The 18,942-nt window shown below is 45.0% G+C and overlaps 1 protein-coding gene across 7 annotated transcripts in view; it reads right to left on the reverse strand.

Moving 5' to 3' along the window:
- Positions 1-18,942, reverse strand: part of LOC137298072 (uncharacterized) — a 41,368-nt gene that overhangs the window by 15,299 nt on the left and 7,127 nt on the right. For all 7 annotated transcript variants that reach the window (XR_010957714.1, XR_010957715.1, XM_067830128.1 and 4 more), the window contains exons 5-6: positions 18,445-18,525; positions 15,158-15,291 (exon numbers count right to left, since the gene is read on the reverse strand). Coding sequence is in view for 5 of the 7 variants with exons in the window: in XM_067830128.1 (XP_067686229.1) it covers positions 15,158-15,291; positions 18,445-18,525 (215 nt within the window). In the remaining 2 variants the exon portion in view is untranslated. The remainder of the gene's footprint in view (positions 1-15,157; positions 15,292-18,444; positions 18,526-18,942) is intronic.

Genomic DNA, 18,942 nt, shown 5'->3' on the forward strand with positions numbered 1-18,942 from the left:
TAACACCAGATTGCTCCATCGCCCCCTGTACAACAGCAGGATAATGAGTATCATCTGCCTAACACCAGATTGCTCCAATGCCCACTGTACAACACCAGGATAATGAATATCATCTGCCTCACACCAGATTGTTCCAATGCCCACTGTACAACATCTGGATAATGAGTATCATCTGCCTAACACCAGATTGCTCCATCGCCCCCTGTACAACAGCAGGATAATGAGTATCATCTGCCTAAAACCAGATTGCTCCATCGCCCCCTGTACAACACCAGGATAATGAATATCATCTGCCTAACACCAGATTGTTCCAATGCCCACTGTACAACACCAGGATAATGAGTATCATCTGCCTAACACCAGATTGTTCCAATGCCCACTGTACAACATCTGGATAATGAGTATCATCTGCCTAACACCAGATTGTTCCATCGCCCCCTGTACAACAGCAGGATAATGAGTATCATCTGCCTAAAACCAGATTGCTCCATCGCCCCCTGTACAACACCAGGATAATGAATATCATCTGCCTAACACCAGATTGTTCCAATGCCCACTGTACAACACCAGGATAATGAGTATCATCTGCCTAACACCAGATTGTTCCAATGCCCACTGTACAACATCTGGATAATGAGTATCATCTGCCTAACACCAGATTGCTCCATCGCCCTCTGTACAACAGCAGGATAATGAGTATCATCTGCCTAAAACCAGATTCTTCCACCGCCAACTGTACAACAGCAGGATAATGAGTATCATCTGCCTAACACCAGATTGCTCCAATGCCCACTGAACAACAGCAGGATAATGAGTATCATCTGCCTAACACCAGATTCTTCCATCGCCCACTGTACAACATCAGGTTAATGAGTATCATCTGCCTAACACCAGATTGTTCCATCGCCCCCTGTACAACACCAGGTTAATGAGTATCATCTGCCTAACACCAGATTGCTCCATCGCCCCCTGTACCACAGCAGGATAATGAGTATCATCTGCCTAACACCAGATTCTTCCACCGCCCACTGTACAACACCAGGAAAATGAGTATCATCTGCCCAACACCAGATTGCTCCAATGCCCACTGAACAACAGTAGGATAATGAATATCATCTGCCTAACACCACATTGTTCTAATGCCCACTGTACAACATCTGGATAATGAGTATCATCTGCCTAACACCAGATTCTTCCATCGCCCACTGTACAACACCAGGATAATGAGTATCATCTGCCTAACACCAGATTGCTCCAATGCCCACTGAACAACAGCAGGATAATGAGTATCATCTGCCTAACACCAGATTCTTCCATCGCCCACTGTACAACACCAGGATAATGAGTATCATCTGCCTAACACCAGATTGCTCCAATGCCCACTGAACAACACCAGGATAATGAATATCATCTGCCTAACACCAGATTCTTCCATCGCCCACTGTACAACAGCAGGATAATGAGTATCATCTGCCTAACACCAGATTGTTCCAATGCCCACTGTACAACATCTGGATAATGAGTATCATCTGCCTAACACCAGATTGCTCCATCGCCCCCTGTACAACAGCAGGATAATGAGTATCATCTGCCTAACACCAGATTGTTCCAATGCCCACTGTACAACATCTGGATAATGAGTATCATCTGCCTAACACCAGATTGTTCCATCGCCCCCTGTACAACAGCAGGATAATGAGTATCATCTGCCTAAAACCAGATTGCTCCATCGCCCCCTGTACAACACCAGGATAATGAGTATCATCTGCCTAACACCAGATTGTTCCAATGCCCACTGTACAACACCAGGATAATGAGTATCATCTGCCTAACACCAGATTGTTCCAATGCCCACTGTACAACATCTGGATAATGAGTATCATCTGCCTAACACCAGATTGCTCCATCGCCCCCTGTACAACAGCAGGATAATGAGTATCATCTGCCTAAAACCAGATTGCTCCATCGCCCCCTGTACAACACCAGGATAATGAATATCATCTGCCTAACACCAGATTGTTCCAATGCCCACTGTACAACACCAGGATAATGAGTATCATCTGCCTAACACCAGATTGTTCCAATGCCCACTGTACAACATCTGGATAATGAGTATCATCTGCCTAACACCAGATTGCTCCATCGCCCCCTGTACAACAGCAGGATAATGAGTATCATCTGCCTAAAACCAGATTCTTCCACCGCCCACTGTACAACACCAGGATAATGAGTATCATCTGCCTAACACCAGATTCTTCCATCGCCCACTGTACAACACCAGGATAATGAGTATCATCTGCCTAACACCAGATTCTTCCCTCGCCCACTGTACAACACCAGGTTAATGAGTATCATCTGCCTAACACCAGATTGTTCCATCGCCCCCTGTACAACACCAGGATAATGAGTAACATCTGCCTAACACCAGATTGTTCCAATGCCCACTGTACAACATCTGGATAATGAGTATCATCTGCCTAACACCAGATTGCTCCATCGCCCCTTGTGCAACAGCAGGATAATGAGTATCATCTGCCTAACACCAGATTCTTCCACCGCCCACTGTTCAACACCAGGATAATGAGTATCATCTGCCTAACACCAGATTGCTCCAATGCCCACTGAACAACAGCAGGATAATGAGTATCATCTGCCTAACACCAGATTGTTCCAATGCCCACTGTACAACATCTGGATAATGAGTATCATCTGCCTAACACCAGATTCTTCCATCGCCCCCTGTACAACAGCAGGATAATGAGTATCATCTGCCTAACACCAGATTGCTCCATCGCCCCCTGTGCAACACCAGGATAATGAGTATCATCTGCCTAACACCAGATTGCTCCAATGCCCACTGAACAACAGCAGGATAATGAGTATCATCTGCCTAACACCAGATTCTTCCATCGCCCACTGTACAACAGCAGGATAATGAGTATCATCTGCCTAACACCAGATTGCTCCAATGCCCACTGTACAACAGCAAGGTAATGAGTATCATCTGCCTAACACCAGATTGCTCCAATGCCCACTGTACAACAGCAAGATAATGAGTATCATCTGCCTAACATCAAATTGCTCCAATGCCCACTGTACAACAGCAGGATAATGAGTATCATCTGCCTAACACCAGATTGCTCCAATGCCCACTGTACAACAGCAGGATAATGAGTATCATCTGCCTAACACCAGATTGCTCCAATGCCCACTGTACAACAGCAAGATAATGAGTATCATCTGCCTAACACCAGATTGTTCCAATGCCCACTGTACAACAGCAGGATAATGAGTATCATCTGCCTAACACCAGATTGCTCCAATGCCCACTATACAACACCAAGATAATAAGTATCATCTGCCCAACACCAGATTGCTCCAATGCCCACTGTACAACAGCAAGATAATGAGTATCATCTGCCTAACACCAGATTGCTCCAATGCCCACTGTACAACAGCAGGATAATGAGTATCATCTGCCTAACACCAGATTGCTCCAATGCCCACTGTACAACAGCAGGATAATGAGTATCATCTGCCTAACACCAGATTGCTCCAATGCCCACTGTACAACACCAGGTTAATGAGTAGCATCTGCCTAACACCAGATTGCTCCAATGCCCACTGTACAACAGCAAGATAATGAGTATCATCTGCCTAACACCAGACTGTTCCATCGCCCACTGTACAACACCAGGATAATGAGTATCATCTGCCTAAAACCAGATTGCTCCAATGCCCACTGAACAACAGCAGGATAATGAGTATCATCTGCCTAACACCAGATTGCTCCAATGCCCACTGTACAACAGCAGGATAATGAGTATCATCTGCCTAACACCAGATTGCTCCAATGCCCACTGTACAACACCAGGTTAATGAGTAGCATCTGCCTAACACCAGATTGCTCCAATGCCCACTGTACAACAGCAAGATAATGAGTATCATCTGCCTAACACCAGACTGTTCCATCGCCCCCTGTACAACACCAGGATAATGAGTATCATCTGCCTAAAACCAGATTGCTCCAATGCCCACTGAACAACAGCAGGATAATGAGTATCATCTGCCTAACACCAGATTCTTCCATCGCCCACTGTACAACAGCAGGATAATGAGTATCATCTGCCTAACACCAGATTGTTCCAATGCCCACTGTACAACAGCAAGACAATGAGTATCATCTGCCTAACACCAGATTGCTCCAATGCCCACTGTACAACAGCAAGATAATGAGTATCATCTGCCTAACACCAAATTGCTCCAAAGCCCACTGTACAACAGCAGGATAATGAGTATCATCTGCCTAACACCAGATTGCTCCAATGCCCACTGTACAACAGCAGGATAATGAGTATCATCTGCCTAACACCAGATTGCTCCAATGCGCACTGTAAAACAGCAGGATAATGAGTATCATCTGCCTAACACCAGATTGCTCCAATGCCCACTGTACAACAGCAAGATAATGAGTATCATCTGCCTAACACCAGATTGCTCCAATGCCCACTGTACAACAGCAAGATAATGAGTATCATCTGCCTAACACCAAATTGCTCCAATGCCCACTGTACAACAGCAGGATAATGAGTATCATCTGCCTAACACCAGATTGCTCCAATGCCCACTGTACAACACCAGGTTAATGAGTAGCATCTGCCTAACACCAGATTGTTCCATTGCCCACTGTACAACACCTGGATAATGAGTATCATCTGCCTAACACCAGATTGTTCCACCGCCCACTGTACAACACCAGGATAATGAGTATCATCTGCCCAACACCACATTGCTCCAATGCCCACTGTACAACACCAAGAAAATGAGTATCATCTGCCTAACACCAGATTGCTCCAATGCCCACTGTACAACACCAAGATAATGAGTATCATCTGCCTAACACCAAATTGCTCCAATGCCCACTGTACAACATCTGGATAATGAGTATTATCTGCCCAACACCAGATTGCTCCAATGCCCACTGTACAACACCAGGTTAATGAGTATCATTTGCCTAACACCAGATTGTTCCATCGCCCACTGTACAACACCAGGATAATGAGTATCATCTGCCTAACACCAGATGGCTCCATCGCCCCCTGTACAACAGCAAGATAATGAGTATCATCTGCCCAACACCAGATTGTTCCACCACCCACTGTACAACAGCAGGACAATGAGTATCATCTGCCTAATACCAGATTGCTCAACCGCCCACTGTACAACACCAGGATAATGAGTATCATCTGCCTAATACCAGATTGCTCCACCGCCCACTGTACAACAGCAGGATAATGAGTATCATCTGCCTAACACCAGATTGCTCCATCGCCCACTGTACAACAGCAGGATAATGAGTATCATCTGCCTAACACCAGATTCTTCCATCACCCCCTGTACAACACCAGGATAATGAGTATCATCTGCCTAACACCAGATTGCTCCAATGCCCACTGTACAACATCTGGATAATGAGTATCATCTGAATAACACCAGATTGCTCCACCGCCCACTGTACAACAGCAGGATAATGAGTATCATCTGCCTAACACCAGATTCTTCCATCGCCCACTGTACAACACCAGGATGATGAGTATCATCTGCCTAACACCAGATTGCTCCAATGCCCACTGTACAACAGCAGGATAATGAGTATCATCTGCCTAACACCAGATTGCTCCAATGCCCACAGTACAACACCAGGTTAATGAGTAGCATCTGCCTAACACCAGATTGCTCCAATGCCCACTGTACAACAGCAAGATAATGAGTAACATCTGCCTAACACCAGACTGTTCCATCGCCCACTGTACAACACCAGGATAATGAGTATCATCTGCCTAAAACCAGATTGCTCCAATGCCCACTGAACAACAGCAGGATAATGAGTATCATCTGCCTAACACCAGATTCTTCCATCGCCCACTGTACAACAGCAGGATAATGAGTATCATCTGCCTAACACCAGATTGTTCCAATGCCCACTGTACAACATCTGGATAATGAGTATCATCTGCCTAAAACCAGATTGCTCCACCGCCCACTGTACAACAGCAGAATAATGAGTATCATCTGCCTAACACCAGATTGCTCCACCGCCCACTGAACAACAGCAAGATAATGAGTATCATCTGCCTAACACCAGATTGCTCCAATGCCCACTGTACAACATCTGGATAATGAGTATCATCTGCCTAACACCAGATTGCTCCATCGCCCCCTGTACAACAGCAGGATAATGAGTATCATCTGCCTAACACCAGATTCTTCCACCGCCCACTGTACAACACCAGGATAATGAGTATCATCTGCCTAACACCAGATTGCTCCAATGCCCACTGAACAACAGCAGGATAATGAGTATCATCTGCCTAACACCAGATTGTTCCATCGCCCACTGTACAACACCAGGATAATGAATATCATCTGCCTAACACCAGATTGTTCCAATGCCCACTGTACAACATCTGGATAATGAGTATCATCTGCCTAACACCAGATTGCTCCATCGCCCCCTGTACAACAGCAGGATAATGAGTATCATCTGCCTAACACCAGATTGTTCCATCGCCCCCTGTACAACAGCAGGATAATGAATATCATCTGCCTAACACCAGATTGTTCCAATGCCCACTGTACAACAGCAGGATAATGAGTATCATCTGCCTAACACCAGATTGCTCCAATGCCCACTGTACAACAGCAGGATAATGAGTATCATCTGCCTAACACCAGATTGCTCCAATGCCCACAGTACAACACCAGGTTAATGAGTAGCATCTGCCTAACACCAGATTGCTCCAATGCCCACTGTACAACAGCAAGATAATGAGTAACATCTGCCTAACACCAGACTGTTCCATCGCCCACTGTACAACACCAGGATAATGAGTATCATCTGCCTAAAACCAGATTGCTCCAATGCCCACTGAACAACAGCAGGATAATGAGTATCATCTGCCTAACACCAGATTCTTCCATCGCCCACTGTACAACAGCAGGATAATGAGTATCATCTGCCTAACACCAGATTGTTCCAATGCCCACTGTACAACATCTGGATAATGAGTATCATCTGCCTAAAACCAGATTGCTCCACCGCCCACTGTACAACAGCAGAATAATGAGTATCATCTGCCTAACACCAGATTCCTCCACCGCCCACTGAACAACAGCAAGATAATGAGTATCATCTGCCTAACACCAGATTGCTCCAATGCCCACTGTACAACATCTGGATAATGAGTATCATCTGCCTAACACCAGATTGCTCCATCGCCCCCTGTACAACAGCAGGATAATGAGTATCATCTGCCTAACACCAGATTCTTCCACCGCCCACTGTACAACACCAGGATAATGAGTATCATCTGCCTAACACCAGATTGCTCCAATGCCCACTGAACAACAGCAGGATAATGAGTATCATCTGCCTAACACCAGATTGTTCCATCGCCCACTGTACAACACCAGGATAATGAATATCATCTGCCTAACACCAGATTGTTCCAATGCCCACTGTACAACATCTGGATAATGAGTATCATCTGCCTAACACCAGATTGCTCCATCGCCCCCTGTACAACAGCAGGATAATGAGTATCATCTGCCTAACACCAGATTGTTCCATCGCCCCCTGTACAACAGCAGGATAATGAATATCATCTGCCTAACACCAGATTGTTCCAATGCCCACTGTACAACAGCAGGATAATGAGTATCATCTGCCTAACACCAGATTGCTCCAATGCCCACTGTACAACACCAGGATAATGAATATCATCTGCCTAACACCAGATTGCTCCAATGCCCACTGTACAACATCTGGATAATGAGTATCATCTGCCTAACACCAGATTGCTCCATCGCCCCCTGTACAACAGCAGGATAATGAGTATCATCTGCCTAACACCAGATTGTTCCAATGCCCACTGTACAACATCTGGATAATGAGTATCATCTGCCTAACACCAGATTGTTCCATCGCCCCCTGTACAACACCAGGATAATGAGTATCATCTGCCTAACACCAGATTGTTCCATCGCCCCCTGTAGTACAACAGCAGGATAATGAGTATCATCTGCCTAACACCAGATTGCTCCATCGCCCACTGTACAACAGCAGGACAATGAGTATCATCTGCCTAACACCAGATTGTTCCAATGCCCACTGTACAACATCTGGATAATGAGTATCATCTGCCTAAAACCAGATTGCTCCACCGCCCACTGTACAACAGCAGAATAATGAGTATCATCTGCCTAATACCAGATTGCTCCACCGCCCACTGTACAACACCAGGATAATGAGTATCATCTGCCTAACACCAGATTGCTCCATCGCCCCCTGTACAACAGCAGGATAATGAGCATCATCTGCCTAACACCAGATTCTTCCACCGCCCACTGTACAACACCAGGATAATGAGTATCATCTGCCTAAAACCAGATTGCTCCAATGCCCACTGAACAACATCTCGATAATGAGTATCATCTGCCTAACACCAGATTGCTCCAATGCCCACTGTACAACACCAGGATAATGAGTATCATCTGCCTAATACCAGATTGCTCCAATGCCCACTGTACAACATCTGGATAATGAGTATCATCTGCCTAACACCAGATTGCTCCATTGCCCCCTGTACAACAGCAGGATAATGAGTATCATCTGCCTAACACCAGATTCTTCCACCGCCCACTGTACAACACCAGGATAATGAGTATCATCTGCCTAACACCAGATTGCTCCAATGCCCACTGAACAACAGCAGGATAATGAGTATCATCTGCCTAACACCAGATTGCTCCATCGCCCCCTGAACAACAGCAGGATAATGAGTATCATCTGCCTAACACCAGATTGTTCCATCGCCCACTGTACAACACCAGGATAATGAATATCATCTGCCTAACACCAGATTGTTCCAATGCCCACTGTACAACATCTGGATAATGAGTATCATCTGCCTAACACCAGATTGCTCCATCGCCCCCTGTACAACAGCAGGATAATGAGTATCATCTGCCTAACACCAGATTGTTCCATCGCCCCCTGTACAACAGCAGGATAATGAATATCATCTGCCTAACACCAGATTGTTCCAATGCCCACTGTACAACAGCAGGATAATGAGTATCATCTGCCTAACACCAGATTGCTCCAATGCCCACTGTACAACAGCAGGATAATGAGTATCATCTGCCTAACACCAGATTGCTCCAATGCCCACAGTACAACACCAGGTTAATGAGTAGCATCTGCCTAACACCAGATTGCTCCAATGCCCACTGTACAACAGCAAGATAATGAGTAACATCTGCCTAACACCAGACTGTTCCATCGCCCACTGTACAACACCAGGATAATGAGTATCATCTGCCTAAAACCAGATTGCTCCAATGCCCACTGAACAACAGCAGGATAATGAGTATCATCTGCCTAACACCAGATTCTTCCATCGCCCACTGTACAACAGCAGGATAATGAGTATCATCTGCCTAACACCAGATTGTTCCAATGCCCACTGTACAACATCTGGATAATGAGTATCATCTGCCTAAAACCAGATTGCTCCACCGCCCACTGTACAACAGCAGAATAATGAGTATCATCTGCCTAACACCAGATTGCTCCACCGCCCACTGAACAACAGCAAGATAATGAGTATCATCTGCCTAACACCAGATTGCTCCAATGCCCACTGTACAACATCTGGATAATGAGTATCATCTGCCTAACACCAGATTGCTCCATCGCCCCCTGTACAACAGCAGGATAATGAGTATCATCTGCCTAACACCAGATTCTTCCACCGCCCACTGTACAACACCAGGATAATGAGTATCATCTGCCTAACACCAGATTGCTCCAATGCCCACTGAACAACAGCAGGATAATGAGTATCATCTGCCTAACACCAGATTGTTCCATCGCCCACTGTACAACACCAGGATAATGAATATCATCTGCCTAACACCAGATTGTTCCAATGCCCACTATACAACATCTGGATAATGAGTATCATCTGCCTAACACCAGATTGCTCCATCGCCCCCTGTACAACAGCAGGATAATGAGTATCATCTGCCTAACACCAGATTGTTCCATCGCCCCCTGTACAACAGCAGGATAATGAATATCATCTGCCTAACACCAGATTGTTCCAATGCCCACTGTACAACAGCAGGATAATGAGTATCATCTGCCTAACACCAGATTGCTCCAATGCCCACTGTACAACACCAGGATAATGAATATCATCTGCCTAACACCAGATTGCTCCAATGCCCACTGTACAACATCTGGATAATGAGTATCATCTGCCTAACACCAGATTGCTCCATCGCCCCCTGTACAACAGCAGGATAATGAGTATCATCTGCCTAACACCAGATTGTTCCAATGCCCACTGTACAACATCTGGATAATGAGTATCATCTGCCTAACACCAGATTGTTCCATCGCCCCCTGTACAACACCAGGATAATGAGTATCATCTGCCTAACACCAGATTGTTCCATCGCCCCCTGTAGTACAACAGCAGGATAATGAGTATCATCTGCCTAACACCAGATTGCTCCATCGCCCACTGTACAACAGCAGGACAATGAGTATCATCTGCCTAACACCAGATTGTTCCAATGCCCACTGTACAACATCTGGATAATGAGTATCATCTGCCTAAAACCAGATTGCTCCACCGCCCACTGTACAACAGCAGAATAATGAGTATCATCTGCCTAATACCAGATTGCTCCACCGCCCACTGTACAACACCAGGATAATGAGTATCATCTGCCTAACACCAGATTGCTCCATCGCCCCCTGTACAACAGCAGGATAATGAGCATCATCTGCCTAACACCAGATTCTTCCACCGCCCACTGTACAACACCAGGATAATGAGTATCATCTGCCTAAAACCAGATTGCTCCAATGCCCACTGAACAACATCTGGATAATGAGTATCATCTGCCTAACACCAGATTGCTCCAATGCCCACTGTACAACACCAGGATAATGAGTATCATCTGCCTAATACCAGATTGCTCCAATGCCCACTGTACAACATCTGGATAATGAGTATCATCTGCCTAACACCAGATTGCTCCATTGCCCCCTGTACAACAGCAGGATAATGAGTATCATCTGCCTAACACCAGATTCTTCCACCGCCCACTGTACAACACCAGGATAATGAGTATCATCTGCCTAACACCAGATTGCTCCAATGCCCACTGAACAACAGCAGGATAATGAGTATCATCTGCCTAACACCAGATTGCTCCAATGCCCACTGTACAACACCAGGATAATGAATATCATCTGCCTCACACCAGATTGTTCCAATGCCCACTGTACAACATCTGGATAATGAGTATCATCTGCCTAACACCAGATTGCTCCATCGCCCCCTGTACAACAGCAGGATAATGAGTATCATCTGCCTAAAACCAGATTGCTCCATCGCCCCCTGTACAACACCAGGATAATGAATATCATCTGCCTAACACCAGATTGTTCCAATGCCCACTGTACAACACCAGGATAATGAGTATCATCTGCCTAACACCAGATTGTTCCAATGCCCACTGTACAACATCTGGATAATGAGTATCATCTGCCTAACACCAGATTGTTCCATCGCCCCCTGTACAACAGCAGGATAATGAGTATCATCTGCCTAAAACCAGATTGCTCCATCGCCCCCTGTACAACACCAGGATAATGAATATCATCTGCCTAACACCAGATTGTTCCAATGCCCACTGTACAACAGTAGGATAATGAATATCATCTGCCTAACACCACATTGTTCTAATGCCCACTGTACAACATCTGGATAATGAGTATCATCTGCCTAACACCAGATTCTTCCATCGCCCACTGTACAACACCAGGATAATGAGTATCATCTGCCTAACACCAGATTGCTCCAATGCCCACTGAACAACAGCAGGATAATGAGTATCATCTGCCTAACACCAGATTCTTCCATCGCCCACTGTACAACACCAGGATAATGAGTATCATCTGCCTAACACCAGATTGCTCCAATGCCCACTGAACAACACCAGGATAATGAATATCATCTGCCTAACACCAGATTCTTCCATCGCCCACTGTACAACAGCAGGATAATGAGTATCATCTGCCTAACACCAGATTGTTCCAATGCCCACTGTACAACATCTGGATAATGAGTATCATCTGCCTAACACCAGATTGCTCCATCGCCCCCTGTACAACAGCAGGATAATGAGTATCATCTGCCTAACACCAGATTGTTCCAATGCCCACTGTACAACATCTGGATAATGAGTATCATCTGCCTAACACCAGATTGTTCCATCGCCCCCTGTACAACAGCAGGATAATGAGTATCATCTGCCTAAAACCAGATTGCTCCATCGCCCCCTGTACAACACCAGGATAATGAGTATCATCTGCCTAACACCAGATTGTTCCAATGCCCACTGTACAACACCAGGATAATGAGTATCATCTGCCTAACACCAGATTGTTCCAATGCCCACTGTACAACATCTGGATAATGAGTATCATCTGCCTAACACCAGATTGCTCCATCGCCCCCTGTACAACAGCAGGATAATGAGTATCATCTGCCTAAAACCAGATTGCTCCATCGCCCCCTGTACAACACCAGGATAATGAATATCATCTGCCTAACACCAGATTGTTCCAATGCCCACTGTACAACACCAGGATAATGAGTATCATCTGCCTAACACCAGATTGTTCCAATGCCCACTGTACAACATCTGGATAATGAGTATCATCTGCCTAACACCAGATTGCTCCATCGCCCCCTGTACAACAGCAGGATAATGAGTATCATCTGCCTAAAACCAGATTCTTCCACCGCCCACTGTACAACACCAGGATAATGAGTATCATCTGCCTAACACCAGATTGCTCCAATGCCCACTGAACAACAGCAGGATAATGAGTATCATCTGCCTAACACCAGATTCTTCCCTCGCGCACTGTACAACACCAGGTTAATGAGTATCATCTGCCTAACACCAGATTGTTCCATCGCCCCCTGTACAACACCAGGATAATGAGTATCATCTGCCTAACACCAGATTGTTCCAATGCCCACTGTACAACATCTGGATAATGAGTATCATCTGCCTAACACCAGATTGCTCCATCGCCCCTTGTACAACAGCAGGATAATGAGTATCATCTGCCTAACACCAGATTCTTCCACCGCCCACTGTTCAACACCAGGATAATGAGTATCATCTGCCTAACACCAGATTGCTCCAATGCCCACTGAACAACAGCAGGATAATGAGTATCATCTGCCTAACACCAGATTGTTCCAATGCCCACTGTACAACATCTGGATAATGAGTATCATCTGCCTAACACCAGATTCTTCCATCGCCCCCTGTACAACAGCAGGATAATGAGTATCATCTGCCTAACACCAGATTGCTCCATCGCCCCCTGTGCAACACCAGGATAATGAGTATCATCTGCCTAACACCAGATTGCTCCAATGCCCACTGAACAACAGCAGGATAATGAGTATCATCTGCCTAACACCAGATTCTTCCATCGCCCACTGTACAACACCAGGATAATGAGTATCATCTGCCTAACACCAGATTGCTCCAATGCCCACTGAACAACAGCAGGATAATGAGTATCATCTGCCTAACACCAGACTGTTCCACCGCCCACTGAACAACACCAGGATAATGAGTATCATCTGCCTAACACCAGATTCTTCCATCGCCCCCTGTACAACAGCAGGATAATGAGTATCATCTGCCTAACACCAGATTGCTCCATCGCCCCTTGTACAACAGCAGGATAATGAGTATCATCTGCCTAAAACCAGATTCTTCCACCGCCCACTGTACAACACCAGGATAATGAGTATCATCTGCCTAACACCAGATTGCTCCAATGCCCACTGAACAAAAGCAGGATAATGAGTATCATCTGCCTAACACCAGATTCTTCCATCGCCCACTGAACAACACCAGGATAATGAGTATCATCTGCCTAACACCAGATTCTTCCATCGCCCACTGAACAACAGCAGGATAATGAGTATCATCTGCCTAACACCAGATTCTTCCATCGCCCACTGTACAACACCAGGATAATGAGTATCATCTGCCTAACACCAGATTCTGCCATCGCCCACTGAACAACACCAGGATAATGAGTATCATCTGCCTAACACCAGATTCTTCCATCGCCCCCTGTACAACACCAGGATAATGAGTATCATCTGCCTAACACCAGATTCTTCCATCGCCCACTGTACAACACCAGGATAATGAGTATCATCTGCCTAACACCAGATTGTTCCAATGCCCACTGAACAACACCAGGATAATGAGTATCATCTGCCTAACACCAGATTGCTCCAATGCCCACTGAACAACAGCAGGATAATGAGTATCATCTGCCTAACACCAGATTCTTCCATCGCCCACTGTACAACACCAGGATAATGAATATCATCTAACACCAGATTGCTCCAATGCCCACTATACAACAGCAAGATAATGAGTATCATCTGCCTAACACCAGATTGCTCCATCGCCCACTGTACAACACCAGGATAATGAATATCATCTGCCTAACACCAGATTCTTCCACCGCCCACTATACAACAGCAAGATAATGAGTATCATCTGCCTAACACCAGATTGCTCCAATGCCCACTGTACAACACCAGGATAATGAAAATCATCTGCCTAAGACCAGACTGCTCCACCGCCCACTGTACAACACCAAGATTATGTGTTTCATCTGCCTAACACCAGACTGCTCCATCGCCCACTGTACATCAGGATAATGTGTAACTTATTCCTCACTTCAAGTTACACCACCTCCCATAGTACAACACCAGGTTGTGTGTCATCTTCAAATCACTAGGCTGTTTTACACACCTTTGTACTTCAGGGGTAGATCACCCTATTTTCTTTGTCTGTTTTCCGAACTCTGTGCATAAGTGAGTAAGCACATTTATATCACCATAAGATTTACAATATGATAAACAGAGGGTGTAGATAACAAAGAAAACCACCATCAGTGAAGGGTACAAGATGCAAAAGCTTATACTAATATTGAAAATAAATGTCACGCAATTTGGTGTCTCACCTTCTTCATCTTCTGGATGAGGTTTTCAAGTTTCAGCCTGTCCACCACAGCAGATGCCAGTCCATAGGATTCCAGCGGCTGACTGCAGCTCGTCTCCATCTGATCTCGTCCAGTCTGCAAGATGCCAGTCTCACCTGTCAAAGACAGGGAACTCTCATACAAAATCGGTGTCATCAGACTCACTGGTGGATCATCCATGTCTGTCATGTTTGTTTCATGGATCATCCATATCTGTCATGTTTGTTTCATGGATGTTCCATGTCTGTCATGTTTGTTTCATGGATTTCCATGTCTGTCTCATGGATCTTCAATGTCTGTCTCATGGATCTACCACGTTTTTCTAACGGACCTTCCATGTCTTCTCACGGATCATCTATATTTATCTAATGGATCTTCAATGTCTGTCATGATTGTTTCATGGATCTTCCATGTCTGTTGCATGGATCTTCCATATCTGTCATGTTTGTTTCATGGATCATCCATATCTGTCATGTTTGTTTCATGGATGTTCCATGTCTGTCATGTTTGTTTCATGGATTTCCATGTCTGTCTCATGGATCTTCAATGTCTGTCTCATGGATCTACCACGCTTTTCTAACGGACCTTCCATGTCTTCTCACGGATCATCTATATTTATCTAATGGATCTTCAATGTCTGTCATGATTGTTTCATGGATCTTCCATGTCTGTTGCATGGATCTTCCATATCTGTCATGTTTGTTTCATGGATCTTCCACGTCTGTCTCATGGATCTTGTATGTCTGTCTCATGGATCTACCACGTTTTTCTTACGGACCTTCCATGTCTTCTCACGGATCATCTATATTTATCTAATGGATCTTCAGTGTCTGTCATGTTTGTTTCATGGATCTTCCATGTCTGTTGCATGGATCTTCCATATCTGTCATGTTTGTTTCATGGATCTTCCACGTCTGTCTCATGGATCTTGTATGTCTGTCTCATGGATCTACCACGTTTTTCTTACGGACCTTCCATGTCTTCTCACGGATCATCTATATTCATCTAATGGATCTTCAATGTCTGTCATGTTTGTTTCATGGATCTTCCATGTCTGCTGCATGGATTTTGTACATCTGCCTCATGGATCTTCAAAGTCAGTTATGATTTCTTTCATGGATCTTCCATTTCTTTCTCATGAATCCTGACTGTTGCAGGGATCTTCTAGGTCTGTCTGTTGGATCAGGGTTTCAAAAATGCCCTCACCTGATGCCCAGGACAGGACAGTTTTCATTTTGGACGATCAAATAATGGCATCTTTCTTGTCTGTGGGCTACTAAAAATTTCTGTGTATGCTTTCAAACGACATATAAATTTGGACTCCATTTCATACCTGTACATAATGTAGCTAAATTTTGCATTAATAATAAAGCAGAGTCATTGTTCTTTCAAATGTATCACTCTTTGATGAATAGTCCAGTAACATCAACAGCGAACAGCGAAAACAAAATTTGAACCCCTGTGGATCTTCCATGTCTGTCTCATGGATTGTCATTCAATTATAGAAGGTCATGGTTGTGGTAAACTACTGACAACATAAGTGTTACAAGCAGCACTGACATGACTCTCTCAATGAATACTATGACACAATAATCACCATGTGACCACAGCTTTAGTTCTGCCATAGGAAACATCTCCTCTCCAGATGACATTAAAAGTAAGAATGTGTACTACACAACACCCAAACCAGGGAACCCATAACAGAAACAGACAGAGTTGCTCATTTGGTTGTAAGGTCAGAAGACAGTGTAGATGGCCACTGTTGTTACAACTCATTTGAGTGAGCGAGTGAGTTTTATGCCGCACTCAGCAATATTCCAGCTATGTGGCTGCGGTCTGTGAAGAACTTACTCTGGACCAGGATATCCAGTGATCAGCAGCATGACCATGCATACAAGCAAATGGCACAACATGCATGGGTTCCTAAACAACAATTCTGACCTGGAGTGTCATGAGTAAATACTCATTTGAAGAAATTAAGCAATGCTACAGGGTCACAAAGGTCACGCACCAAACCATTCCATGTGTCCATCATAGGAATCAATGAGAGCCTGACATGGCTATCCCATGTAATCATTAGGAGTTTGCATCTACTGACTGGAGATGCCATTCCACTTGGTTGCTGAGTCATTGTGAAGACTTTAATATTAACGAGATAAAGGTTACCCACCTGTCTTGTGTCACCTAAAACATTGCTGAGATCAGAGTTACCCACCGGTCTTTGTCAAAGTTACCCCCCTGTCTTGTGTAGCCTCTACCATTGCTGAGATCAAAGTTACACACCTGTCTTGGGTGACCTCTAACATTATCAAGATCAAGGTTACCCACCACCCTTGTGTCACCTCTAACATAAACAAGATCGAAGCTACCCACCTCTCTTGTGTGACCACCAACATTAAGAGGATCAAGATTACCCACCTGTCTTGTGTGACCTACTACTAAGAAGATCAAAGTGACCCACGTGCCTTGTGTAGCCTCTAACATTGCCGAGATCAAAGTGACCCACGTGCCTTGTGTAGCCTCTAACATTGCCGAGATCAAAGTTACCCACGTGCCTTGTGTAGCCTCTAACATTGCCGAGATCAAAGTGACCCACCTGTCTTGTGTAGCCTCTAACATTGCCGAGATCAAAGTGACCCACCTGTCTTGTGTAGCCTCTAACATTGCCGAGATCAAAGTGACCCACGTGTCTTGTGTAGCCTCTAACATTGCCGAGATCAAAGTGACCCACGTGCCTTGTGTAGCCTCTAGCATTGCCGAGATCAAAGTGACCCACCTGTCTTGTGTAGCCTCTAACATTGCCGAGATCAAAGTGACCCACGTGCCTTGTGTAGCCTCTAACATTGCCGAGATCAAAGTGACCCACGTGCCTTGTGTAGCCTCTAACATTGCCGAGATCAAAGTGACCCACGTGCCTTGTGTAGCCTCTAACATTGCCGAGATCAAAGTGACCCACCTGTCTTGTGTAGCCTCTAACATTGCTGAGATCAAAGTGACCCACGTGCCTTGTGTAGCCTGTAACATTGTCGAGATCAAAGTGACCCACGTGCCTTGTGTAGCCTCTAACATTGCCGAGATCAAAGTGACCCATGTGCCTTGTGTAGCCTCTAACATTGCCGAGATCAAAGTGACCCACGTGCCTTGTGTAGCCTCTAACATTGCCGAGATCAAAGTGACCCACGTGCCTTGTGTAGCCTCTAACATTGCCGAGATCAAAGTGACCCACCTGTCTTGTGCCACCTACCACTGAGAAGATCAAAGTTACATACCTGTCTTGTGTGATTGTTTCAGTTGATTGATGGCCTGCTGGCAGAACTTCTTCTCATCATGACTTTTTGACACTTTCTTGACTAAAATCAGAAAACAGTATGTTCTACCAGCTCTATTATAAATTCATATCACAAGAACATGACATCTTGCAATGCTGCAATTCTCAGTGTCTTCCATTTTCATGAATAAATCAGCCTGTATACAGAGCTGGTCAAAGCATGGAGGCAGCGTGTCATGGCACTACATTCACACCTCTTGTAACATTATTCCACACTACACTTTTTTCTAAATGTACAGAAAAAAACATGTTTTCCACAGTAGTGGTAAGGCAGGGACAGTCCAAGCATCATGATCCATAATCCGCCATGATGAAGTGATACATACTCGTACACCATATGTCATGCTTGATGATGATGAAATATAGTTCCTACTTGATGTACATATATTGATTAACTATAGCACATCATCACAGGGACCAAAACAAAAAGACCTCAGTG

The sequence above is a fragment of the Haliotis asinina genome, chromosome 10 (assembly GCF_037392515.1).
Source record: "Haliotis asinina isolate JCU_RB_2024 chromosome 10, JCU_Hal_asi_v2, whole genome shotgun sequence".
NCBI lineage: Eukaryota > Metazoa > Mollusca > Gastropoda > Lepetellida > Haliotidae > Haliotis > Haliotis asinina.